The following is a 26773-nucleotide window of genomic DNA, read 5'->3' as shown; positions in this document are numbered from 1 at the left end:
GAAGAACAGAGCAGAATCATAATTTTCCCCAAGCAATAGACTTGTGGTACTAGGGAGAGCGTGCAGTTATTGACTTTTATAGGTAGGTCTTTTGGGTGGGCTAAGTGAGATGGAGGAAAGATAATTATCCATGTTAAGTTTTAGAAAGCGAGAGGAGAGAAGGAAGATATAGCAGATAGGCATTGTGGGATTCTGGATAGTAAGGAGTTGACATCTGGACCAGAGAGGCAAATTTGCATATCATTGGAGTAACACACTAGTTAATGCCGTACAGTGAAAGTCATACATTTAAAGTGCAAAAACTAATGGCAGAGCATTTTTTTTTGCCATTACCACCCCAAAAAGTTCATAAAAATAAATTATATGTAAATTAATAAAATTTATATTTACCCCAAAATGATGTCACTAAAATACAATTTGCCTCACAATTTGCCCTCATATGACTACATTAATAAAAAAAAAAAAAAAGTAATGGCCAGAAAAAAAAGTCACACTTATTTTACCCTTATTTTATATTCTTCGGCTGAAAATACCCCTTTAAAATGCTAAGAGGAATATTTTTTGTCTTTCGGAAACCATCGTGTGACCTCTGTTAGCAGCATCAATTTCACATGCTGTGGATTAAAAATCTGTAGCACAAGTCAGTTTACTCTTTGGGTTTTATCCGCAGTGTCTGGATGAGATTTCTGAAATCCCATCCACTTCAGTGATACTGTAAACACTGGGAATGTTCAGTAAAAAATTACACTGCGGAGAATCTCCAGCATTTACACCATATGTGGCCGTACCCTTAGCAAAACTTATTGTCCTTATGGGTCATTGATTTGTCATTTGATTGACATAATCACATCCAAATTTTAGAGCACGTGCCTTAACACCCGATTTATTAGGGCTTTAGAAACTTTTTCCACACTTTACCTTACCAGCTCTCTTCTCCATCACAACTGATGCAGGGACAGACAAGGGGGGCTGGCTTAGCTAATGAATTGAGCCAGACAGAGAGCCTCTTCATGACATGACCAACAGAGAGAGGGAGGAAGCTCCTTGCCACCGGAGCCTGGGTCAGAACATCTTCATTTACACTTTGGAGATACGCAGCAGACATTGAAACTGGGCCATTAGTAAAGTTTAGAAAGTTACAGTATATTTTTTATTCATTTTTTTCACCAAAGAGAATTATTTATTGGAGTTAGCCCGCCCCTTTATTCCAGTTTCTGATAACTATGTCTCCATCTAATGTATAAAGCTGAGTGTATGTGTATATGTGTGTATGTCCGCTAAAGGAATCAGCACCGTCACACTTAGAATCACGAATTTGGCAGGTACATCAGGTGTCCGGGAAGGTTTTAGACCAGGTCTCAGCTCTCTAGCACGTACCGTTCCTGAGATATTCCCAAAAATGCATTAGCCAATAGCTGCATGGTCACATGACCCTTATCAGCCAATACAAGCTTGCAGGCCCTTAGTCTCCACATACACACAGTTTTACACCAGGTTTCCATAACAATCCACAAATTTTTACTCACTGCTGTAGGTCAGCTTTAAAGGGTCAGGGCCCTGTGGATGACACTGTAAATGGAGCGGAGTTCTGTGGAGGTCACAGTTAACGGAGCAGGTGGGGTGGCCATTCAGGCCACCCTCAAAAGATGGACTTAAAAACCCCGCCCCCAGGTCCCATTAAGCCACATCCCTGCCCGGTTTTCCTCGCCCCCTCCCACTCTGCAGCCGACGGGGATTGAAAAATGAAGGTAAAAATTTTCTGTCAGCTGCAGGGGTGGGAGGGAGGGTGACTTTCTCCCTGCAGATCACGCTCAGACAGCACAGTGTTGCTGTATGAGAGGAGCAGTTCAAAAGGACATCCATGTGTCTGTCCAGGCCCTGCGCTGGACAGAGGACAGGGAGTCTGAAAGCCGGACTGCCTGGCCTAAAACTGGACCTCTGGCCACCCTAGGGGCAGGCTGCTGTGGAGGTCACAGTTAAGGGGACGGTCCGCTAAGGAGGTCAGTGTTAAGGGGCAGATTGCTGTAGAGGCCACTGTTAGGCTGTTAAGGGGGCGAGGTGTTGTGGAAATCACTGTTAAGGAGACGGGGTACTGTGGAGGTCACTAATAAAGGGGCGGCCGCTGTGAAGGTCACTGTTAACCCCCTTAATGGGATGCTGTGGAGGTCACTGTTAAAGGGGAGGGCACTGTGGAGGTCTCTGTTAAGAGGGCAGGAAACGGTGGAGGTCACAGTTAAGGGGTCGGTCCGCTATGGAGGTCAGTGTTAAGGGGTGGGGTGCTATAGAGGCCACTGTTAAGGGGGCGGGGTGTTGTGAAGGTCACATTTTAAGGGAACGGAGCTCTGTGGAGGTCACTGTTAAGGGGGCGGGTTATTGTGGAAATCACTGTTAAGGAGACGGAGTACTGTGGAGGTCACTAATAAAGGGGCGGCTGCTGTGAAGGTCAGTGTTAAAGGGGAGAGCGCTGTGGATGTTACTGTTAAGGGGGCAGGCCACTGTGGAGGTCACTGTTAAAGGGGCGGGCACTGTGAAGGTCACTGTGGAGGCCACTAATAAAGGGGCAGAGGGGTACTGTGAGATCGCTGTTAAGGGAGCGGGGTACAGTGGAGGTCACTGTTAGGGGGCGGGGTACTGTTAAAGGGGCAGTCGCTGTGAAGGTCTCTGTTAAGGGGGCTGGGAATGGTGGAGGTCAGTTAAAGGGACTGTAACCTATGGTCAGTGTTAAGGGGCGGGTTCTGTAGAGGTCACTATTAAGGGGGCAGGCCCCTGTGGAGGTCTCTGTCAAGGGGGTGGGGTGCTGTGGAACTCAAAGTTAAGGGGGTGGCTGCTGTGGAGGTCCCATTTTAAAGAGATGGGGCCCTGTGTGTGTGTGGGGGGGGGGGGGGGGTCAGTGTTAAGGGATGCAGGGCTGTGGAAGTCACTGTTAGGCTACTTTCACACTAGCGCTTGATCGGATCCGTTCTGAACGGATCCGATCATATTAATGCAGACGGAGGCTCCGTTCAGTACGCAAGTGCGCAAGATGCCTGAGTGGATCCGTTCAGACTTTCAATGTAAAGTCAATGGGGGACGGATCCGCTTGAAGATTGAGCCATATGGTGACCTCTTCAAGCGGATCCGTTCCCATTGACTTACATTGTAAGTCTGAACGGATCCGCTCGCCTCCGCACGGCCAGGCGGACAGCTGAACGCTGCAAGCAGCGTTCAGCTGTCCGCCTGTCCGTGCGGAGGCGAGCGGAGCGGAGGCTGAACGCCGCCAGACTGATGCAGTCTGAGCGGATCCGCTCCATTCAGACTGCATCAGGGCTGGACGGAGGCGTTCGGGTCCGCTCGTGAGCTCCTTCAAACAGAGCTCACGAGCGGACCGACGAACGCTAGTGTGAAACTAGCCTTAAGGGGGTGGAGTACTGTAGATGTCACGGTTATAGTGGATACTTTCGATATCTTTTAACGACATACACAAACATTTAATGAAATAGATGAAATATACCTGTGCGAAGCCAGGTCCTTCAGCTAGTATTAATATATTTATGATTAATGTTGTATTACATGACAGCTGTTCAAACAAATGGTGGTGGTTTGTCCTGTGACAACCCTTTGAAAATTACTGTCTAATATGCGGTAGTTTTTCTCTCTCATGGTAGTGGTAGTAACATACCCAATTAAAGGGTTTCTGTCACCAGATTTAACCCTATTAAGCTAACTTTTATAATATGCTAATAAGCCTCTAGGAGCAGGGGGGGTTGGGGGGGGGGCAATGTTCCTGCTCCTAGAGGCTCCGTTCTCCCACCTTTGTCGCCTCCCTCCAAGTCCTGATTGATAGAGCCAGGCAGCGCTGGCATCTGTCTGCCAGCCCTGTGCTCTGGTGAAATCTCATGCCATTCAGCATTCGGCGCAGGAGCTGTGAGGGAAAGACGCTCGCAGGCCTACCAGCTTCCTCACCACGCCTGCGCCGAAAATTAAACGGTGCGAGATTTCATCAGAGCACAGGGCTGGCAAAAATGCTTCAGTTACTGATAAAACAACCATCTGCATCCGTTATGAACGGATCAGGTTGTATTATCTTTAACATACCCAAGACGGATCCGTCATGAACTCCAATGAAAGTCAATGGGGGATAGATCCGTTTTCTATTGTGTCAGATTGTGTCAGAGAAAACTGATCCGTCCCCATTGACTTGCATTGTGTGTCATAATGGATCCGTCTTGCTCCGTATCCCAGTACGGAAAGCAAACAGCAGTATGCTGCGGTTTGCTCTCCAGTATGAGAACGGAATGGAATGCATTTTAGAGCATTCTTTTCTGTTCAGTTACGTTTTGTCCCCATTGACAATGAACGGGGACAAAACTAAAGCGTTTTTTTCCGGTATTGAGACCCTATGACTGAGCTCAATACCAGAAAATATTAACGCTAGTGTGAAAGTAGCCTAAAACTGCTATATAATATATTCCCTTCGTGTCTTCAGGATATGGTCTCTCCTAATTATTTTCTTTTAATTACAGAGCCTCTCGAAGCAGACTAAAGTAAATGAACAGGTGGCACAGGCTCTGCAGACGGACAATGAGACCCTTAAAAATCAACACAAACTTGTAACAGAACAAGTAAGACATTTGAAAACTACTTCTAGTCACCTACTAGAATAAATCTGCTAAAGAAACTGTAAAACCTTCTGATCCCCTTTCTGCCACTAAATATTTGTGTACTGCACAGTGCCATATTATGCCTCTGTGAATGCAACCTTAAGGCCTCTTTCACACGGGCGTCATGGATTTGGGCCTGATAAGATGCGGTGTGCGTCGCAGGAAAATGTGCGATTTTTCTGCGCGAGTGCAAAACATTTTAATGCGTTTTGCACGCACGTGAGAAAAATCGTCATGTTTGGTACCTAAACCCGAACCCGGACTTCTTCACAGAAGTTCAGGTTTGGGTTAGGTGTTGTGGTTATAAGGCAAAATAATAGCATTCTTAATACAGAATGCTAAGTAAAATAGTGATGGAGGGATCAAAAAATAAAAAATTATTTAACTCACCTTAATCCACTTGTTCGCGCAGCCCGGGTTGTCTTCTTTTTTCTTCTTTGAGGAAAAGGACCTGTGGTGACGTCACTGCGCTCATCACATGGTCCGTCACATGATCCATATGTGAAAATCGCACCACATCCGCACTTGCTTGTGGATGCTTGCGATTTTCACGCAGCCCCATTCACTTCTATGGGGCCCGCATTGCGTGAAAAATGCACAAAATAGAGCATGCTGCGATTTTCAAGCAACGCACAAGTGATGCGTGAAAATCGCCACTCATGTGCACAGCCCCATAGAAATGAATGGGTCTGGATTCAGTGCGGGTGCAATGCGTTCACCTCACGCATTGCACCCGCGTGGAAATCTTGCCCGTGTGAAAGAGGCCTGAGGGGGTTGTCTCACTTCAGCAAATGGCATTTATCATGTAGAGAAAGGTACTACAAGGCACTTACTCATGTATTGTAATTGTCCATATTGTCTCCTTTGCTGGCTGGATTCATTTTTTCATATACACTGCCCGTTTCAAGGGCCGACTGCAACCGCTGCAACGCAGATACGGGGTGGCTGGACCGGGGGTTGCTGCACATTCATGCCAATGCACACTCCCGCGATTCCAGCCTCCAGAGAGGCTGGCACTTTTTCCTATGGTATGCAAGCATAGCCACCAGTGCTAGATAGCAGGGGTGTCAATAACCCCTGGAAACAGGCAGTGCATAATGGATCAAGCCAGCAAATGAGACAATATGGACAATCACAATACATTAGTAAGTGCCTTGTATTAACTTTCTCTACATGATAAATTCCACTTGCTGAAGTGAGACATCCCCTTTAAAGGCCCCTACACATGATTTGGCATTTTACCACCATAGAAATGAATGTTTGTTCCATGCTGCATGGGTTTTATATGGCATTTATTGGCCTTTTTTTGTTTGCAAAACCTGTGTTTGAATGGCCTTTTTTATTGCCACTAAAACAGCAGAACCTAATTTTTTTTTTACAAAAAAAAAAATGTTTATCTCAGACAACACATTTAAAGAGGTTCTTCAGGACTTCTACATTAATGGTCTGTGTTTAAAAGGACAGACATTGAGCACACAGGAGTGCTCCTAGCTCTTCATTAGGCCTCATGCACACGACCGTTTTTCGGGTACACATCCGAGCCACAGTTTTTGTGGCTCGGGTGTGGACCCATTCACTTCAATGGGGCCGCAAAAGATGCGGACAGCACTCCGTGTGCTGTCCGCATCCGTTGCTCCGTTCCGAGGCCCCGCAAAAAAAAATATAGCATGTCCTATTCTTGTCCGTTTTGCGGAAGGCACACGGGCGGCTTCAGTTTTTTGCGGATCCGCGGTTTGCGGACCGCAAAAAACGGCACGGTTGTGTGCATGAGGCCTTAGGTTAATCTGCAGAGATCAGATGCTAACAATGGCCTGGTCAAAACTAGGAAGAACCCCTTTTATTTACTAAGTTATCAAAAGAGCCGAGTAATTAAACTACTTATTTTGTGATATGTTGTTTCTGCTCATTAAATATAATTGCATCCTTGGGGTTAGTAATTGAAGTTTTTCTCAAAAGCATGTAAACTCCAATGTGCATACAAGAAAGGTATATTCATGGGAGGAGATATTGAGATGAATGGAATTATATATTCAGATTACTCTTCCAAATAGTCTGGGTTATACTGCCCAGACTGGAGCTTGCCTGGACATAGGCTATGATTAGTTGTTTTCAAATAGTATTATAAGTAAGGCTACTTTCACACTGGCGTTTTGGTTTCCGTTTGTGAGATCCGTTCAGGGCTCTCACAAGCGGTCCAAAACGGATCAGTTTTGCCCTAATGCATTCTGAATGGATAAGGATCCGCTCAGAATGCATCAGTTTGCCTCCGTTCCGTCTCCATTCCGCTCTAGAGGCGGACAACAAAACGCCGCTTGCAGCGTTTTGGTGTCCGTCTGACGAAATGGATCCGTCCTGGCACGCAATGTAAGTCAATGGGAATGGATCGGTTTTCTATAACGATAGTCCTCCATTGACTTTCAATGGTGTTCAGGACGGATCCGTTTTGGCTATGTTAGAGATAATACAAACGGATCCGTTCTGAACGGATGCAGACGTTTGTATTATCTGAACGGATCCGTCTGTGCTGAACCATGATGAGTAATGGTAATATAAGGGATTTTCTCATCTCAGACAATGGGGGCATATCGCTAGGATATGCCCCCATTGTCTGATAGGTGCAGGCCCCACCTCTGGGACCCACACCTACACTTTGAACGGAGCCCTGAAAGTTGTGGAGGGTGCACTGAGCATGCACAGCCACCCTCCAGTCATTTCTATGGGGCCGCAGAAAATAGCCAGCGCTCGGCTATTTCCGTTGGTCCCATAGAAATGAATGGGAGCAGTGGCTGCGCAAGCACTCCCATTCACTACTACGGGGAGAGCACTTGGTGGTGGCTGAACCCCGGAAAACCCGGGTCCTCCAGCCACCACCTTTCCCCGCTCCGTTCTCAGTGTAGGTGCGGATCCCACAGGTAGGACCTGCACCTGTCAGACAATGGGGGCATATCCTAGTGATGGGAATACCACTTTAATGAGGTGGTAAATACAGTAAATATTCTTTACTGTATGAATTGTGGCTGAAGGGTTCTGAATCCCGTCATAACAAATGGCAATAAAATGGCAAACTGGGGTAGAGAAGAAGTGACATTGCCTTTAGGCCACTTTCACTTTGCATATTTTGGAAAGTATTTTGCATCTGTATTTGTGAGCCAAAACCAGGGGCTTCCATCTCTTCAGTGTTTTGGACCCAGTTCTCTTTTTGGATTGCAAACACTGATGAAGAATACTGACCAAATATTGATCAAGTGAAAGTGCCCTTGGGTGGTTTCACACGTCTTTTTTTTCTTTTTTTTAAAGGCCTTAGTTTTTCTGGCAGTTTTTCATGCAGTCTTCTGAGCCAAAGCCAAAAAGGAAGAGGAAATATAAAGGAAGGATTTATACATCTCCTTCCTGCTGAATCCATATCTGGCTTTGACTCAAAAAACTGCATTGAGAACTACAGCAGCTTAAACAAAAACTTTGTGCGGTTTGTTTCCAGGAGCACAGCAACAAAGGGTGGTATTTCTGCTGTAACAAAGGGTGGTATTTCTGCTGTAACAAAGGGTGGTATTTCTGCTGTAACAAAGGGTGGTATTTCTGCTGTAACAAAGGGTGGTATTTCTGCTGTAACAAAGGGTGGTATTTCTGCTGTAACAAAGGGTGGTATTTCTGCTGTAACAAAGGGTGGTATTTCTGCTGTAACAAAGGGTGGTATTTCTGCTGTGACAAAGGGTGGTATTTCTGCTGTAACAAAGGGTGGTATTTCTGCTGTAACAAAGGGTGGTATTTCTGCTGTAACAAAGGGTGGTATTTCTGCTGTAACAAAGGGTGGTATTTCTGCTGTGACAAAGGGTGGTATTTCTGCTGTGGATTTTGCAGCAATTCTGAAATCCATGGCACATCTGCATTTGTTGCAGATTTCCCTCAGTGCAAGGGATGAAATCCATATTTTAAATTGATATGCTGGGGAATTAAAATCCACACCACAGGTTAATTTCTGGGGCAGATTGTTTCTGCAGTGTGGATGCGTTTTTGTAAAATCCGCTTATCCACTTTGCTGATACTGTAATAAATTGGATGTGATTAATTATTTTTACAAGTGAAAAATCTAAAATCTGGTGTGATTTCTGCCCTGCAGTTTTTAAAGGGAACCTGTCATCTCTACTATGCTACCCTCACTGATCGTTTCTGAATGTTCATTGTGTTACCCTAAACATATAAATTACACTTTTAATTTCATTTGCAGACGAATTCAAGTATTAAGCATTTTTGTACTTCCTGCCTTTTATGCAAATTAACATAAAAGAGTCCTATCTTTCTTGTGTGACCAGAGAAGAGTCATATTTTCAAGCTCTGACTCATCTCAGGTTAATTTGTATATGTATCAAATCGGTTTTTATACACAATAAAAGCACACAGAGCTATGGGGACTGGGTATTGCGGATGTGCTAGCGGCCATCTAGCAACCCGTGTCCTCAGCTCTATATATAAAATCCAGGTGACAGGTTCCCTTTAACATTTTTGGTACAATGCCTAAAATAGAATGTTCATAATAAATCTATTGGCTGAATTCATAGCAGTGACTGTAGCAGGGCACTAGGACATTACAATATCAGTGGGATCACCGGACAGCGGCAGTTGTTCTCCATTTCCTTCCTGGTTGTGTTGACAGCGTCTACGGTACAGATGGCTCTGGTCTATAAACAGTTTTGATGTTGTAGAGTTTCATATTGTCATAAAGATTTCCCTCTGTGTATTATTTCTATGATAGCTGACATGTTATGATGGCCAATAGTAGACACATTTTATCAGAAACAGTACTTTTCTCTGTGGGTTTATCTCTTTCTATGCAATGTCTTTTGATGCAGCTCAAGGTTTTGTTTAAAGAAAAACAAAACTTGGCAAATGCCTACAAGAAACTTCCCCAGGACGAGAAGCCAGCAGATGACTGGACAGAGAAATCCAGATTAGTTAAGGTAATTTATATACAAACTGACATTCGCCTCATATAACCTACAACAGCGGATACCTACTGCCTTACAGCATGTAACGGAATGTCCTTTGCCAGGAAAAAGAAAGCTTTGGCTGCATACACTTTATTTTCTGATTTCAAATGTTTTAATTCTGTTTCCTGAACATGATTATGGCATCATCCTTCTTGCCTGAGCTTTCTTAAGGGGGTTTTCCAGTATTTTAATATTGATGACCTATCCTCAGGATCGGTGGGGGTCCAACACCCAGCAACCCCACCGATCGTCTGGTTTAAGAGCAGGCCGCGCTCCATGCAAGCGCAGCCTTCCCTTCATTTTTTACCTGCTCGCCGTCGACATTGCAGCAGTGAGCAGTGTAATTACATGAAGCCGTCCCATTCACTTCAATGGGAGGGCTCCTTCTTATTTAAGTGTATAGGAACGAGCTGTCCCATTGAAATGAATGGGACGGCTTCTTGTAGTTACACCTGCTTACCGCTGCAATGTCAACAGTGAGCAGGTAAACAATGAAGGGAAGTCTGCGCTTATACAAAGCGTTGCCCTCTCTCCAACAATCTGATCGGCAGTGGTGTCGGATCCCCACCGATCTGATATTAATGCCCTATTCTGAGGATAGGTTATCAATATTAAAATCCCGGAAAACCCTTTATGCCATATTGATCAAATGTCACAAGTTTGATAAACTTGTCCCATCCTTAAACCTAAGGCCCCTTGCAGACAAGCGTGGATTAGGTCCGGATGCATCACGGTGCATTGCGGCAAACCCACGCGAGTAGGTACGCAATTGCAGTCAGTTTTGGCATTCCGTTGTTAAGTTTTTATTGCGCGGGTGCAATGTGTTTTGTACACGTGTGATAAAAAAACTAAATGTGGTACCCAGACCCAAACTTCTTCACAGAAGTTCAAGTTCAAGTTTGGGTTCAAGGTTGTGTAGATTGTATTATTTTCCCTTATAACATGGTTATAAGGGAAAATAATAGCATTCTGAATACAGAATGCATAGTACAATAGGGCTGGAGGGGTTAAAAATAATAATAATAATAATTTAACTCACCTTAATCCACTTGTTCGCGCAGCCGGCATCTCTTCTGTCTTCTTTTGTGAGGAATAGGAACTTTGGTGACGTCACTACGCTCATCACATGGTCCGCCACATGATCCATCACCATGGAGGAGCATGCTGAGATTTTCACGCAACGCACAAGTGATGCGTAAAAATCACCACTCACCTCACGCATTGCACCCGCGGGGAAATCTCGCCCGTGTGAAAGGGGGCTAACACTTTTGTCTTAAAAAGCTACTTCAGTTTTCCTAGTCCACAACTTTTTTTGTGACTTTAAAAAAAAGTCTCAATAATAAATCTGTAGTGAAACTTATTAAAAGGGTTTTCCCGCCATTTTAATACTGATGACCTATCCCCAGAAGATAGGTCATTAATATTAAAATGTCGGGAAACCCCTTTAACATAGCAGGCCACACCCACTTTCCCACCCATATGTCAAAACTGGAATGAGTAGAATAAAAATGGAAAAAGTCCCAAATTTTCCAAAAAGTCAGAAAGCCTCATTTTGCAACTTTCTGAAGACAATATTTTTGGGGGAAGGCATGATAAATCAGGGCAATATGTGTTTTCATATGAGACAAGATAGAAAATGTGTTGGGTCATGGCCCAGCATTATGAGCGTGTAAGTCAGCATGGAGAGAACCACTTCAAAGAGCTGAAGGCCAGGTTCCCCTTGTGCTCTATATATGGCTCATTTCATCTGAAAATGGCTGTGTATGTCATGATGTAAGTTAGTGTCCTACACTGGTGTTTCCTTTCTGAACTTGTCCTCACTTCTAGAATGTGCTGAGATCCGTCAAAGCCAAGCAGGAGCAATCAAATGACAATGAAGATCTTCAGGAAGATCAGCAAGACCCATCAAGAGAAATGGTTAAAAAAGACATCAGCAAACTGCAAAGGCAGCTTGAAGAAAAAACTGAAAAAGTACAGTAGCCCTAATTTTCATTGCTTCTGTAATATCTGATTGTTCTGACTAGTCAGCACCATGTCTAAGGCTTCTTTCATACTTGCGTTTACATTTTCCGGTATTGAGATCCGTCATAGGGGCTCAGTACCGGAGAAAAACGCTTCAGTTTTTCCCCCATTCATTGTCAATGGGGAAAAAACATAACTGAACATAACAAAATGCTCCAAAATGCATTCGGTTCCGTTGCGTTCCCGTACCGGAGAGCAAACCGCAGCAGGCTGCAGTTTTCTTTCCATCCTAGGATGCGGAGCAAAACAGATCCGGCATGACCCACAATGCAAGTCAATAGGGACGGATCTTGGACACAATAGAAAATGGATCCGTCCCTCATTGACTTTCAATGGAGTTAATGACGGATCCGTCATTGCTATTTTAAAGATAATACAACCGGATCCGTTCAGTGAAATTTAGTAGTAGATGGCCATGCTGAGCACTCTAGGGCAGGAGCTATTCTCTGATCTAGCTAATAGGGATAGGTTATAAACACGGGGAAATGTGCTATAATAAAGCATGTAGACAACAAACAATTTTTTTTTGTTTACCTGTGTGTGATGGTTTTTGTCTCCCAGTAATTTCAATAATTGGTACCTATCAGTTTAATTTGCATAAATTCACATACAAATATTTAAAATGTTTTCATGGTTCATGACAATATAACGTATAAGCCACTGTATTCTAAACAGAAGTTATTTTTTTTGACCCTTCTCACTTCAGATACATGATACTGCAATGTAGTGAAATATCAAGTGACATTATCTTGCATCCCTTCTTTGTCTGCACTTAGTAGGTGGTCATTATCAATAATCTTGGGTTGATACATATTTACTTCACATTTTGCATTTTGATGTAGTGTAGTCATGCAGCATCCTTATACAGCAACTGTGCAGAATATGATAGCAATACGGCACTGGGAAATATACAACTAATGAAGTAGATGAGGTTGCGCTGAAATAAAGGTTTGAATTACTGCCTACATAGCTTATGGGTTGCAGCTTGACCACATTCACTATCATCAGTAGTAAAATTGTGATCTTATGATGCATGGCTACAAACAGTTGTTTTAGCCAAAGCCTAAAGACTTCTATACACCAACCAATAATCAGGGCAATTATTGGGAAGGAAGGTTCCCAGGATTGTACTGCCCGATAATTGCCCTGTGTAAAGGTACCACTGATCACCCAGTGAACGAGCAAATGCTTATTCATCACATTCATCATGTAAAAGCATTAATGGTGCAGTCACCTAATTCATCGCTTTCGCGCAGAAACAGAAATCTGCTGCCCAAAAACTATGAAGGTTTATGGAGATTTTGCGCGTCCCCATACAGAAGAGGTAATTCATGCATATAAATGCAACTCTCACCTCCTCTGACCAACAGACTGTTATCATGCATGAACAGTTCATTTCCGATAATTGCCTGCTGTATTGGCCCATGAAAGGGGGCCTTTAATTTAGTCCAGAAGGAGGAGACTTATTATTGATAGCCTTTAAGGGGTTGTGTCCCTTCAGCAAATAGCATTTATTATGAAATTAACCACTTCAGCCCCGCTAGCTAAAACCCCCTTCATGACCAGGCCACTTTTTACACTTCTGCACTACACTACTTTCACCGTTTATCGCTCGGTCATGCAACTTACCACCCAAATGAATTTTACCTCCTTTTCTTCTCAATAATAGAGCTTTAAGGGTACTTTCACATTAGCGTTTTTCTTTTCCGGCGCTGAGTTCCGTCCTAGGGGCTCAAATCCGGAAAAGAACTGATCAGTTTTATCCTAATGCATTCTGAATGGAGAGTCAGTCCTTCAGGATGCATCAGGATGTCTTCTGTTCAGTCTTTTTGACTGATCAGGCTTTTCAGAAAAACGTAGCATGCAGTATTTTTACCTCCGGCCAAAAAGCCTGAACACTTTGACTGAACGCCTGATCAGGCTTTTTTCCCATTGACTTGCATTAACGCCGGATCCGGCCCCGTGTGTTCAGTCAAAACGGATCCGGCTTTTGCATGTTAAACCCGAAAAATGTGAAAAAAAAGTTAAAGTCCATAAATGGCGGATCCGTTTTTTCCAATGCATTTTTCCATTGTGATCGAAAGCCTGATCAGGATTTAAATGTAATCCGTTTTCACGCGTTTTTCCGGATCCGGTGGGCAGTTCCAGTGTCGGAATTGAACGCCGGATTAAAACAACGCTAGTGTGAAAGTAGCCTAATTTGGTGGTATTTCATTGCTGCTGACATTTTTACTTTTTTTGTTATTAATCAAAATGTAACAATTTTTTTGCAAAAAAATGACATTTTTCACTTTCAGCTGTAAAATTTTGCAAAAAAAACGACATCCATATATAAATTTTTCGCTAAATTTATAGTTCTACATGTCTTTGATAAAAAAAAAATGTTTGGGCAAAAAAAAATGGTTTGGGTAAAAGTTATAGCATTTACAAACTATGGTACAAAAATGTGAATTTCCGCTTTTTGAAGCAGCTCTGACTTTCTGAGCACCTGTCATGTTTCCTGAGGTTCTACAATGCCCAGACAGTAGAAAACACCCACAAATGACCCCTTTTAGGAAAGTAGGCACCCTAAGGTATTCGCTGATGGGCATAGTGAGTTCCTAGAATTTTTTATTTTTTGTCACAAGTTAGCGGAAAATGATGATTTTTTTTTTTTTTTTTTTTTTTTCTTACAAAGTCTCATATTCCACTAACTTGCGACAAAAAATAAAAAATTCTAGGAACTCGCCATGCCCCTCACAGAATACCTTGGGGTGTCTTCTTTCCAAAATGGGGTCACTTGTGGGGTAGTTATACTGCCCTGGCAATTTAGGGGCCCATATGTGTGAGAAGTACTTTGCAATCAAAATGTGTAAAAAATGGCCTGCGAAATCCGAAAGGTGCACTTTGGAATGTGGGTCCCTTTGCCCACCTTGGCTGCAAAAAAGTGTCACACATCTGGTATCGCCGTACTCAGGAGAAGTTGGGGAATGTGTTTTGGGTGTCATTTTACATATACCCATGCTGGGTGAGAGAAATATCTTGGCAAAAGACAACTTTTCCAATTTTTTTATACAAAGTTGGCATTTGACCAAGATATTTTTCTCACCCAGCATGGGTATATGTAAAATGACACCCCAAAACACATTCCCCAACTTCTCCTGAGTACGGCGAATACCAGATGTGTCACACTTTTTTGCAGCCAAGGTGGGCAAAGGGGCACATATTCCAAAGTGCACCTTTTGGATTTCGCAGGCCATTTTTTACACATTTTGATTGCAAAGTGCTTCTCACACATTTTGGCCCCTAAATTGCCAGGGCAGTATAACTACGCCACAAGTGACCCCATGGCGAGTTCCTAGAATTTTTTATTTTTTGTCGCAAGTTAGTGGAATATGAGACTTTGTAAGGAAAAAAGGAAAAAAAGGAAAAATCATCATTTTCCGCTAACTTGTGACAAAAAATAAAAAATTCTAGGAACTCGCCGTGCCCCTCACGGAATACCTTGGGGTGTCTTCTTTCCAAAATGGGGTCACTTGTGGCATAGTTATACTGCCCTGGCAATTTAGGGGCCCAAATGTGTGAGAAGTACTTTGCAATCAAAATGTGTAAAAAATGGCCTGCGAAATCCGAAAGGTGCACTTTGGAATGTGTGCCCCTTTGCCCACCTTGGCTGCAAAAAAGTGTCACACATCTGGTATCGCCGTACTCAGGAGAAGTTGGGGAATGTGTTTTGGGGTGTCATTTTACATATACCCATGCTGGGTGAGAGAAATATCTTGGCAAAAGACAACTTTTCCCATTTTTTTATACAAAGTTGGCATTTGACCAAGATATTTTTCTCACCCAGCATGGGTATATGTAAAATGACACCCCAAAACACATTCCCCAACTTCTCCTGAGTACGGCGATACCAGATGTGTGACACTTTTTTGCAGCCTAGATGCGCAAAGGTGCCCAAATTCCTTTTAGGAGGGCATTTTTAGACATTTGGATCCCAGACTTCTTCTCACACTTTCGGGCCCCTAAAAAGCCAGGGCAGTATAAATACCCCACATGTGACTCCACTTTGGAAAGAAGACACCCCAAGGTATTCAATGAAGGGCCTGGCGAGTTCATAGATTTTTTTTTTTTTTTGCATAAGTTAGCAGGAATTGATTTTTTTTTTGTTTTTTTCTCACAAAGTCTCACTTTCCGCTAACTTAGGACAAAAATTTCAATCTTTCATGGACTCAATATGCCCCTCACGGAATACCTTGGGGTGTCTTCTTTCCGAAATGGGGTCACATGTGTGGTATTTATACTGCCCTGGCTTTTTAGGGGCCCTAAAGCGTGAGAAGAAGTCTGGAATATAAATGTCTAAAAATGTTTGCGCATTTGGATTCCGTGAGGGGTATGGTGAGTTCATGTGAGATTTTATTTTTTGACACAAGTTAGTGGAATATGAGACTTTGTAAGAAAAAACAAACAAAAAAAATATATATATTTCCGCTAACTTGATCACCCCCTGTCATTGATCACCCCCCTGGTAAGGCTCCATTCAGACGTCCGTATGATTTTTACGGATCCATGGATACATGGATCGGATCCACAAAACACATGCGGACGTCTGAATGGAGCCTTACAGGGGGGTGATCAATGACAGGGGGTGATCAGGGAGTGTATATGGGTGATCACCCCCCCTGTCATTGATCACCCCCCTGTAAGGCTCCATTCAGACGTCCGTATGATTTTTACGGATCCATGGATACATGGATCGGATCCGCAAAACAAATGCGGATGTCTGAATGGAGCCTTACAGGGGGGTGATCAATGACAGGGGGTGATCAGGGAGTGTATATGGGTGATCACCCGCCTGTCATTGATCACCCCCCCTGTAAGGCTCCATTCAGACGTCCGCATGTGTTTTGCGGATCCGATCCATGTATCCATGGATCCGTAAAAATCATACGGACGTCTGAATGGAGCCTTACAGGGGGGTGATCAATGACAGAGGGGTGATCAATGACAGGGGGTGATCAGGGAATCTATATGGGTGATCACCCGCCTGTCATTGATCACCCCTCTGTAAGGCTCCATTCAGACGTCCGTATGTGTTTTGCGGATCCGATCCATGTATCTGTGGATCCGTAAAAATCATACGGACGTCTGAACGGAGCCTGACAGGGGGGTGATCAATGACAAGGGGGTGATCAATGACAGGGGGGGTGATCAGGGAGTTTATATGGGGTGATCAGGGGTTTATAAGGGGTTAATAAGTGACGGGGGGAGGGGGGGTGTAGTGTAGTGTGGTGTTTGGTGCGACTTTACTGAGCTACCTGTGTCCTCTGGTGGTCGATCCAAACAAAAGGGACCACCAGAGGAGCAGGTAGCAGGTATATTAGACGCTGTTATCAAAACAGCATCTAATATACCTGTTAGGGGTTAAAAAAAATCACATCTCCAGCCTGCCAGTGAGCGATCGCCGCTGGCAGGCTGGAGATCCACTCGCTTACCTTCTGTTCCTGTGAGCGCGCGCGCGTTCACAGGAAATCTCGGGTATCGCGAGATGACGCGCCGATGCATCCAGGAGGAGTAAATCAACCACCTCCCGGACGCATCGGCGCGTTAGGCGGTCGGGAGGTGGTTAAAGGGCTTCTGTCACCCCCCCATTGTGCAATTTTCATTAGCCGACATTAGCTATTTGCTAATGTCAGCTGAGTGCAATCATACATATCCTACCTTTTGTCTGTGGCTTATTTGTTGTAAAAATCATACTTTTATCATATGCAAATTTCTTCACTACCAGCAAGTTGGGCGTGTACTTGCTGGTAGCCGCCGCATTTGCCGCTTCTGGACACGCACAATGGGGGGGTGACAGAAGCCCTTTAACCACTTAAGGACCACAGGTTTATACCCCCCTAGTGACCAGGCCCTTTTTTACAAATCGGCACTCCACAACTTTAGCGGTTTATTGCTCGGTCATGCAACTTACCACCCAAATGAATTTTACCTCCTTTTCTTCTCACTAATAGAGCTTTCATTTGGTGGTATTTCATTGCCGCTGACATTTTTACTTTTTTTGTTATTAATCGAAATTTAACGATTTTTTTGCAAAAAAATGACATTTTTCACTTTCAGCTGTAAAATTTTGCAAAAAAAAACGACATCCATATATACATTTTTCGCCAAATTTATTGTTCTACATGTCTTTGATAAAAAAAAATGTTTGGGCAAAAAAAAAAAATGGTTTGGGTAAAAGTTATAGCATTTACAAACTATGGTACAAAAATGTGAATTTCCGCTTTTTGAAACAGCTCTGACTTTCTGAGCACCTGTCATGATTCCTGAGGTTCTACAATGCCCAAACAGTAGAAAACCCCCACAAATGACCCCATTTCGGAAAGTAGACACCCTAAGGTATTCGCTGATGGGCATAGTGAGTTCATAGAACTTTTTATTTTTTGTCACAAGTTAGCGGAAAATGATGATGATTTTATTTTTTTTATTTTTTCTTACAAAGTCTCATATTCCACTAACTTGCGACAAAAAATAAAAAATTCTAAAAACTTGCCATGCCCCTCACGGAATACCTTGGGGTGTCTTCTTTCCAAAATGGGGTCACTTGTGGGGTAGTTATACTGCCCTGGCAATTTAGGGGCCCAAATGTGTGAGAAGAACTTTGCAATCAAAATGTGTAAAAAATGACCGGTGAAATCCAAAAGGTGCACTTTGGAATATGTGCCCCTTTGCCCACCTTGGCTGCAAAAAAGTGTGACACATCTGGTATCGCCGTACTCAGGAGAAGTTGGGGAATGTGTTTTGGGGTGTCATTTTACATATACCCATGCTGGGTGAGAGAAATATCTTGGTCAAATGCCAACTTTGTATAAAAAAATGGGAAAAGTTGTCTTTTGCCAAGATATTTCTCTCATTCAGACGTCCGCATGTGTTTTGCGGATCCGATCCATGTATCCATGGATCCGTAAAAATCATTCGGACGTTTGAATGGAGCCTTACAGGGGGGTGATCAATGACAGGGGGGTGATCAATGACAGGGGGTGATCAGGGAGTGTATATGGGTGATCACCCGCCTGTCATTGAATCACCCCCCTGTAAGGCTCCATTCAGACGTCCGTATGCTTTTTGCGGATCCGATCCATGTATCCGTGGATCCGTAAAAATCATACGGACGTCTGAACGGAGCCTGACAGGGGGGTGATCAATGACAGGGGGGTGATCAATGACAGGGCGGTGATCAATGACAGGGGGGTGATCAGGGAGTTTATATGGGGTGATCATGGGTGATCAGGGGTTTATAAGGGGTTAATAAGTGACGGGGGGGGGGGGTGTAGTGTAGTGTGGTGTTTGGTGCGACTGTACTGACCTACCTGAGTCCTCTGGTGGTCGATCCTAACAAAAGGGACCACCAGAGGACCAGGTAGGAGGTATATTAGACGCTGTTATGAAAACAGCGTCTAATATACCTGTTAGGGGTTAAAAAATTCGGATCTCCAGCCTGCCAGCGAACGATCGCCGCTGGCATGCTGGAGATCCACTCGCTTACCTTCCGTTCCTGTGAGCGCGCGCGCCTGTGTGCGCGCGTTCACAGGAAATCTCGCGTCTCGCGAGATGACGCCTATTGGCGTTAGTGTGACCTGGGAGAGCCGCCGCGATGACGCCTTTCGGCGTTAGCGTGGCGGCAAGCGGTTAAGGCACTTATTAATGTATTGTGATTATCTGTATTGCTTCCTTTGCTTGTTGGATTAATTTTTCCATCACATTATACACTGCTCGTTTCCATGGTTATGACCACCCTGCAATTCAGCAGTGGTGGCCGTGCTTGCACACTATAGGAAAAAGCACCAGTTTCTCTGGTGGCTGGGACCGTGGGGCAGCACATAGGCTAGTGCTTTTTCCTATAGTGTGCAAGCACGGCCACCGCTGATGGATTGCTGGGTGGTAGTTACCATGGAAAGGAGCAGTGTATAATGTGATGGAAAAATGAATCCTGCCAGCAAAGGAGGCAATATGGACAATCGCAGTACATTAGTAAGTGCCTTGTATTAACTTTCTCTACATGATAAATGCCATTTGCTGAAGTTAGACAACCCCTTTAAGGCTAATGCACATGGCAAAGCATTGGGCACAGACCCTGTTCAGCATGTGCTGCTGTATGATGCTCCTCGTGAGGCACTGTATTCCCCTTAAATGCAACATTTTATACCAGGGTAAACCACCTTGCAGTAGAACATATCCTAATTGTTTTCCTCACAGAATTATACAATAAACTCCACGTCCCTTCATAGGTATATGAAGGTAAGGTACAGGTTCCATATTATACATCCGTACACAAATCAATAGTATGTATAGTGGATAAATCTAATACATTTCTTTTTTTTAAAACCATTCACACTCAGTGCAGGATAAAAACCGCATTGAAATCCAAAGGGTAACTCCGAACTAAAAGTTTTAGTGAATGCCCAAAGCTTAAACCTAATTGAGGATGGATAAGAATATTTAACAATGTGAAAAAAAATGACTTGTATTTTATTGCTTTATTCTGTACAGATATCCACAATGGCTTCCGAAATCAAAATGTTGAAAGAAAAAAATGAATCTCTAATGAAAGGTTTGTGCAAGTAATTTGTTAAATCAATACCAGCTTTGAAGTGGCAAGTGCTGTAGAATGTAGATTCAGATCGACCTTTCAACTACTTTACAGAAGGGCTTATATGCAGTGGGAGTGGTGCAGCGTTTTGGCATAAATTCTACACCGAAAAACGGAACCACTCTATCCATTCACTTCTATGAGAGTACTGAGAACAGCTGAGCGCATTTGCATTTTCACAGTTCCTTGGCTGTTCTCGGATTTTTGGACAGATTTTTGGACATAATACTTTGTTGGCCCCCTTATTTGGCTACAATAGCTGCAATTGTGAAAGCTTACCATAAGGCTGGGTTCACACCTGAGCGTTTCTCAAACGTGCGTTTTACGCGCGTTTTAGTCGCGCGTTTTTATGTGCGTTTTTTGTAATAGTAAACGCGCGTTTGACGCGCGTTTGTGTGATTGACTGCAGTGTCCTATGGCCACAAACGCGCGTCAAAACGCCCCAAAGAAGCTCAAGTACTTGATTATGCGTCGGGCGTTTTACAGCGCGATCGTACGCGCTGTAAAACGCCCAGGTGAGAACCATTCCCATAGGGAAGCATTGGTTTTCACGTGTTGAGCGTTTTACAGCGCGTTTGAACGCGCTGTAAAACGCTCAGGTGTGAACCCAGCCTAAAGTGTGTGTGGATATTTGTGCCCATTTAGCCAATAGAACATTTTTGAGGTTAGGTACAAATGTTGGACAAGATGATCTGGCTCACTATTAGTATTTATTTATTTGAATTTTTTTAGGTTATTTAACATATTTTTTTTATTAAGGATTAAACATTACAGAGTGCTTCTAAAAGGTTACACATCACAAACTATTATAGTGCAATGATTTGTCAATGAGGTGAAGTGCACTCCAAAGGTTTGATATGACATGACAATGGAATAACAATAAAATATTCAGTGTACACAAAGAAATAGAGAAAAAAACAATAAATAAATGGTACACCATATTCATTGAGTTTGCATAGCATCCTTTTGTGGCATGACTCTTAATTATATTTGAGGCTGTGGCAAGGAAGGATAATTACTCACCACAAATATAAACCATTTCTTCCATCTCACACTATATCTAGGTAACTGGTTGAATCGTTTGGCAACTAGTAGTTCCATATTGTAGTTGTAGTGTACTTTAGCTACAATTTCAGATATAGAAGGAAGGTCTTTACTTTTCCACACTATCAGTATTCTAATTCATTCCAAAGGTGTTGGATTGGGTCAAGGTCAGTGCTCTGTGCAGCCAGTCAAGTTTCTCCACTTTAGATTTATCAAGCCAAGTCTATGGACCTCACATTGTGCACATGGGCACAGTCATGCCAAAACAGAAAAGAGCCTTCCTTAAACTTTGGCTATGAAGTTGGAACCTTACAATTGTATAAAATTCATTTGTTTGCTATATCATTAAAGGGATTAACTGGTAATTAATATTGATGAACTATTCGCTGGATAGGTCATCAGTATTAGATTGGTGGGGGTCCAACACCTGGGACCCCCATTGATCAGCTGTTAGAAAAGGGCAGCACTCCTTGAGCGCCGTGGCCTCCTCCTAGGCCAGTGATGGCTAACCTTGGCACTCCAGCTGTGATAAAACTACAACTCCCAAGATGCCCCTCTTGCTTGGCTGCTCTCAGAACTCTATAGAAATAAATGGAGCATGCTGGGAGTCGTAGTTTCACCACAGCTGGAGTGCAAAGGTTAGCCATAACTGTCCTAGGCCATGTTATGTCACCGTACATCGGTCACAAGGCCTCGTTGCATCTCAGCTCCATTGAAGTGAATGGGGCTGAGCAGCAATACTGTACAGCGCTGTGCTTGAAAAGCTGCTAAGAGCTGGCTGCACTCACCAGAGCTCCGGTGAGCACGGCAGCTCCCTGAAATAGCTGATCCCAAGGATAGGTCATCATTATCCATTACTGGATAACCCCTTTAACATTGCCCTTCAGAGTAAATTAGAGGCCACTGTACAGTACACTATGCATTCAGGTAGGTAGTGCCCTCACCAAACCCTTGCCCACTAAATTATTCATCATGTCGCCTGAAATCATGGTGGTATTAGGCTTGTATGCAGCTGCTCAACCATGAAAACCCATTTCATAAAGTTTCTGACACACAGTTCTTGTGCTGATGTCACTTCCAGAGGAGGCATGGATCTGTGCAGTGAGTGATGCAAATGAGGACAGGGGATTTTTACACGTCACACACTTCAGCACTTGTAGTTTGCATGGTTTACTGATTGTGGCGGAGCTGTTTTTTTATATTATTTTTCCACTTGACAGTAATGGCACTTAAAGAGATAACAGATCATACATTTCTCAAATTGACTTGTGTTGAGGTGTGTCCTCACACTTTTGGCCATATAGTGTGTGTTCATATAGCATAGTTTCAGATATGTGTATGAATTTATTAGAAATAGGCCGATTACATTAGCTGAGCTCAGTCTGAACGCACGCCACTTGTCATGTTGGCTTAATTATATTTGTGTGTTGATGGTCTACTTCAAGAGGACCTTTCATGGTTCTTGTTTATTCTAGATAAATACCTTTACTTGCGGGGTAACCCCTGCTGATGCTGCCACTCTGCCTGTTTTTTTTTAAAATATTGCTCCTGTGCCCCCCTGTATTTTTCCCGCTCAATATCCTAATACTGAGTATCAGTACAGGGAGGAGGAGATGCCAGGGTTTCTCAATGGGCGTCTCCTTCTCCCTGGCCGTGCCGCGATCCAGTCACAGTGGAGAGCGTCACAGCCAGGGAGAAGGTACCCCGCAAGTAAAGGTATTTATCTAGAATAAACAAAAACCATGAAAGGTCCGCTTTAAGAAAGTGATTTGACACTCTTGTTGTCAAATGCATTCCCATGCCTCTATTATTTGCAGTATTTTGGTTGGATGGGTTTGTACAATGGAAACATTTCCTACTTTCCATGTATTTCTTACAGAAGTGGTATTTCTTTCTCTTTATGTAGCTAAGCTACGTTTCCAGCAGCAGGTCCAACAGATAAGAAGCATCTCCCAACCTGGTCGTGATAAAGAACCTGCAGACCCTACTGTGCCCCGTTTATCTGGAAGCTCCAGAAATCTTCATGAAGCTGAGTCAGGCAGCCATGGATCATTAACACCAGTAACTGGAGCCCAAACTCCATGAAGGGTTCTGGACAGACTCTGCTCAAAGTTCCAGATCTCCAACACCTATAAATACCAATGCTACACATTCTCCTGTGAGGCTTAATATTACTGGAGCAATGAGCAAGAACTGGAGGAGTTACACAGAGGGATCTCCACTAAGTCCTAGAAGCCATGGTGAGATTGAGGGATCAAGCGATGGACAGGGAGCCTTCACACCTAGGGCTTCAGCACTTCTTTCCCCTAGACCGTATCAGCCTCGGAAAACAACGTAAGAAGACACATTTGGAGGGAGATGATGACATAATTAGAATAAGACATGAATGATTTTCTGATGCAAACCTACATAAATAATGCATTTTTCCCCCCTAATTATAATAACTTTGTATGGACTTCCTGACACTCTCCTGATAGCAGGTATTAGGGGAAATAATGATTCCGCTTTCCCCATTTAAATAAACATGTATACCTTGCCTGCAGTAATTTACCATCACAAAAATGGTGTATTTGCCATTAAATATGTGCTAAAGGGGTTATCCCATGATAAGGACTTCTTCATATATATATATCCGGCGATAGTATACTAGTCCATCCTCCATACTCTGACAAGATTGAACATCAATGAATGCAACAGTTTTCTGTATGATGCTATTTTACATCTGTCATCAAAACTGATGCGCCAAAGTGCACATACATATATCAGTTGTGTCCAGCTCCAGCAAAATAAAAAAAATGAACTTGCTGAACACAACTTCTGTCATAATAATACAACCGTCTGCATCCATTTTGAATGGATCAGGTTGTATTATCTCTAAAATATCCATGACGGATCCGTCTTTAAAACCATTGTAAGTCAACGAAGGACGGATCCGTTTTCTTTTGTGTCCGAAAAAAACTGATCCGCCAACATTGACTTACAATGAAGTGTTATTCTGTCCGCGATGGGGGCGTAACCAAACGAAATGGAATGCCTTCTGTTGCGTTCCGTTTCGTTCAGTTTTGTCCCCATTGACAATGAATGGGGACAAAATGGAAGAGTTTTCCCCCCGCTATTGAGATCCTATGACGGATCTTAATAGTGGAAAGGGAAAGCACAGATGTGAAAGAATCCTAACACTAACTGAGTACCTTTTGAAGCAAGTTTTGATGTGTTTTGCACAGTCAGGCAGCCTCTGAAGCTAACATAATGCAAGTCAGCTGATTGGGTTGGGGGTAGGCTAGTATTCTCTGCTCTGACACCGATAGCGCAGAGATTCATTCTCGCGCATGCACTGCGGTGAAGGAGAGCAGGGGGTAGGCCATGAACATGTAATCAGTGATGATTGACACATTCATTGTCATTGACGGCCAGGATCATGTGCAATATGAAAAGCAAGGAGGAAGCAGCTGGAGTGTACCACGCAATCGGGGAGCAGATCGTTGGCTCAGTAAGAAAATTATGAATACACACAGCAAGAGAGGAACATGAAATACAAAAGTATAGTCTCAGAATACCCCTTTAAATGTGCATCTTTATAGACTAGTCTTGATAAAATTTTCAGGAATAATATATGCAAATGCATGGAGAAAGAGCATTGAAAGATGAACAAATGTATTAAGTATAATGAATGTCATTTAAAGCCCCATTTTTTATTACAAAATTTACTATATGCATTGCAATCCTTTAACTTATTTTGTATATTTATTATTTTTCTCACACAAGGTTAATGTACTGTGGTTTAAAATGACAGGTTTTGGCTATGGAGTTGTATTTCTAAATTATCATGAGTGATCGTTACTTTTGGACTACAGGTTTGTTTAGTTAAAGGAGTTACACTACTAAATAACTGAGATCTTATATTTATACAAAATTTGTATTTCTATACTAAAATGTATTTTAGAATGTGCATGTTGTAATGGATCAGTTATGATGAGCATAGAATTTATAACAGTAAATCTTTGATTTTGTCACTTGTGTTTTCTTTTGTATTTTTTTTTTTTTTATGTCTATGTGTCGTTCCTGCTTTTCATGGCACTACACTGCAACTCATACAACTCATACATATTCAACTATAGCAATGATATTGACTTTAACATATGAACAGGTTTTCTAAACTGGTTGAGCATCTATCATTGTCTTTCTGTGGATTGATGTTTTAGATCATAAAGTTCAGCAGCTAAACTAACTTTGCCCCTCTCGGCTGGCTGTGACTACATATAAATGTTACTCCTACATATGGAACTGCTAGGAGAACGGCTTGTCATGAGCCTGCTGTACAGAGCTGTTCATGTACGCCTGGCTTGAAGTATTTGTATCTCTGAAGTCTGTGCTGATGGACTATGTCCAATCTTGTACTAAATGACCAACTGTCTGCAAATATACCAAGTAAAATCTGGAAATTAAATATTAAAGGAATTTAAAGCAAAATTCACATATCTGTCTTACTGTCGTGTAACAAAAATGAAACCAAAAGGTTAACTTAAATATTTTTCTTGCAATGTTAAATATATAACTTAATAAATGTATACCAACTAGTAAAGCTGGGTTCATACACCGCAGTTTTGTTCATCAATTTCTGTGACTAAAAATCAGTTTCTGTTCATCTGAATGGGGTTATTTTGGAGGCAAGCGCATTAATTTCTGCAAGCCTCATTTACATGAAATGGACAATCAGAGAAATGTGTGCAACAAATCTTCTATTTATGAGGATATTGACTGATTTACAGGTAACCATGGAATGGATAGGACCCATGTATGGATGCATAACATGCATTTTCACTTACAAGTTTTATTCATATACAGTATTTTGATGATCCATTTAGACTCCTTCATTTCAAAGGTTGGATGACTTGGTAGAACTTAAAAATTACTATGATTGTACAGGAATCACCCAGTTCATGACAGTGAGGTGCACAATCATGTGCAGTCCTTTAGGATATAGAAAATAGTTTACTTTAGGCAAAATTAAATCTTGTAGACACTTTTCACACTATTTTTTATATTGTACAGATGGCGTAGATGTGCCCTATATGTAGTGAAAGCATTTTATTAAATAAGGAAGTCCAGAGCCTACAGTATAATTTTCTATTCTCCTAGAATCTAGATCATTCAAGGCTTAAGAATAAGGATAGAGCAGGAAAGTCTTCCTCAAAGTACACAGTAGGTGGCACATGATAAATAAGGATTTATATCTTCTCTTCAGCCAGCTGATCGGCAAGGGTGTCAGGTGTCGGACCCCTGCCAATGTGATATTGATGACCTATCCTGAGGGGGTTAAAGGACCTGTGATGATGCTCTGTGCAGTTCCTTTACTAGATGTACAGGACCTGTGGTCATGTCATCACAGGTCCTGGAAAATGCTCCTATCTAACCTGGGAACTACACCATGCTCTGTGCAGTTCCCTTACTAG

General features: G+C 42.8%; 1 protein-coding gene across 2 annotated transcripts in view; it reads left to right on the top strand.

Moving 5' to 3' along the window:
* LOC122929605 (girdin-like) overlaps positions 1-24155 on the top strand; it is a 91747-nt gene extending 67592 nt beyond the window's left edge. For both annotated transcript variants that reach the window (XM_044283237.1, XM_044283236.1), the window contains exons 26-30: positions 4503-4601; positions 9488-9595; positions 11453-11596; positions 20177-20237; positions 23227-24155. In XM_044283237.1, the coding sequence (XP_044139172.1) occupies positions 4503-4601; positions 9488-9595; positions 11453-11596; positions 20177-20237; positions 23227-23405 (591 nt within the window). In that variant the 3' untranslated portion in view covers positions 23406-24155. The remainder of the gene's footprint in view (positions 1-4502; positions 4602-9487; positions 9596-11452; positions 11597-20176; positions 20238-23226) is intronic.
* The last annotated feature ends 2618 nt before the right edge of the window (positions 24156-26773 follow it).

The sequence above is a fragment of the Bufo gargarizans genome, chromosome 2 (assembly GCF_014858855.1).
Source record: "Bufo gargarizans isolate SCDJY-AF-19 chromosome 2, ASM1485885v1, whole genome shotgun sequence".
Classification (NCBI taxonomy): Eukaryota; Metazoa; Chordata; class Amphibia; order Anura; family Bufonidae; genus Bufo; species Bufo gargarizans.
Note: the sequence above shows the minus strand (reverse complement) of the source record. Positions and strands in the feature narration are given on the sequence as shown.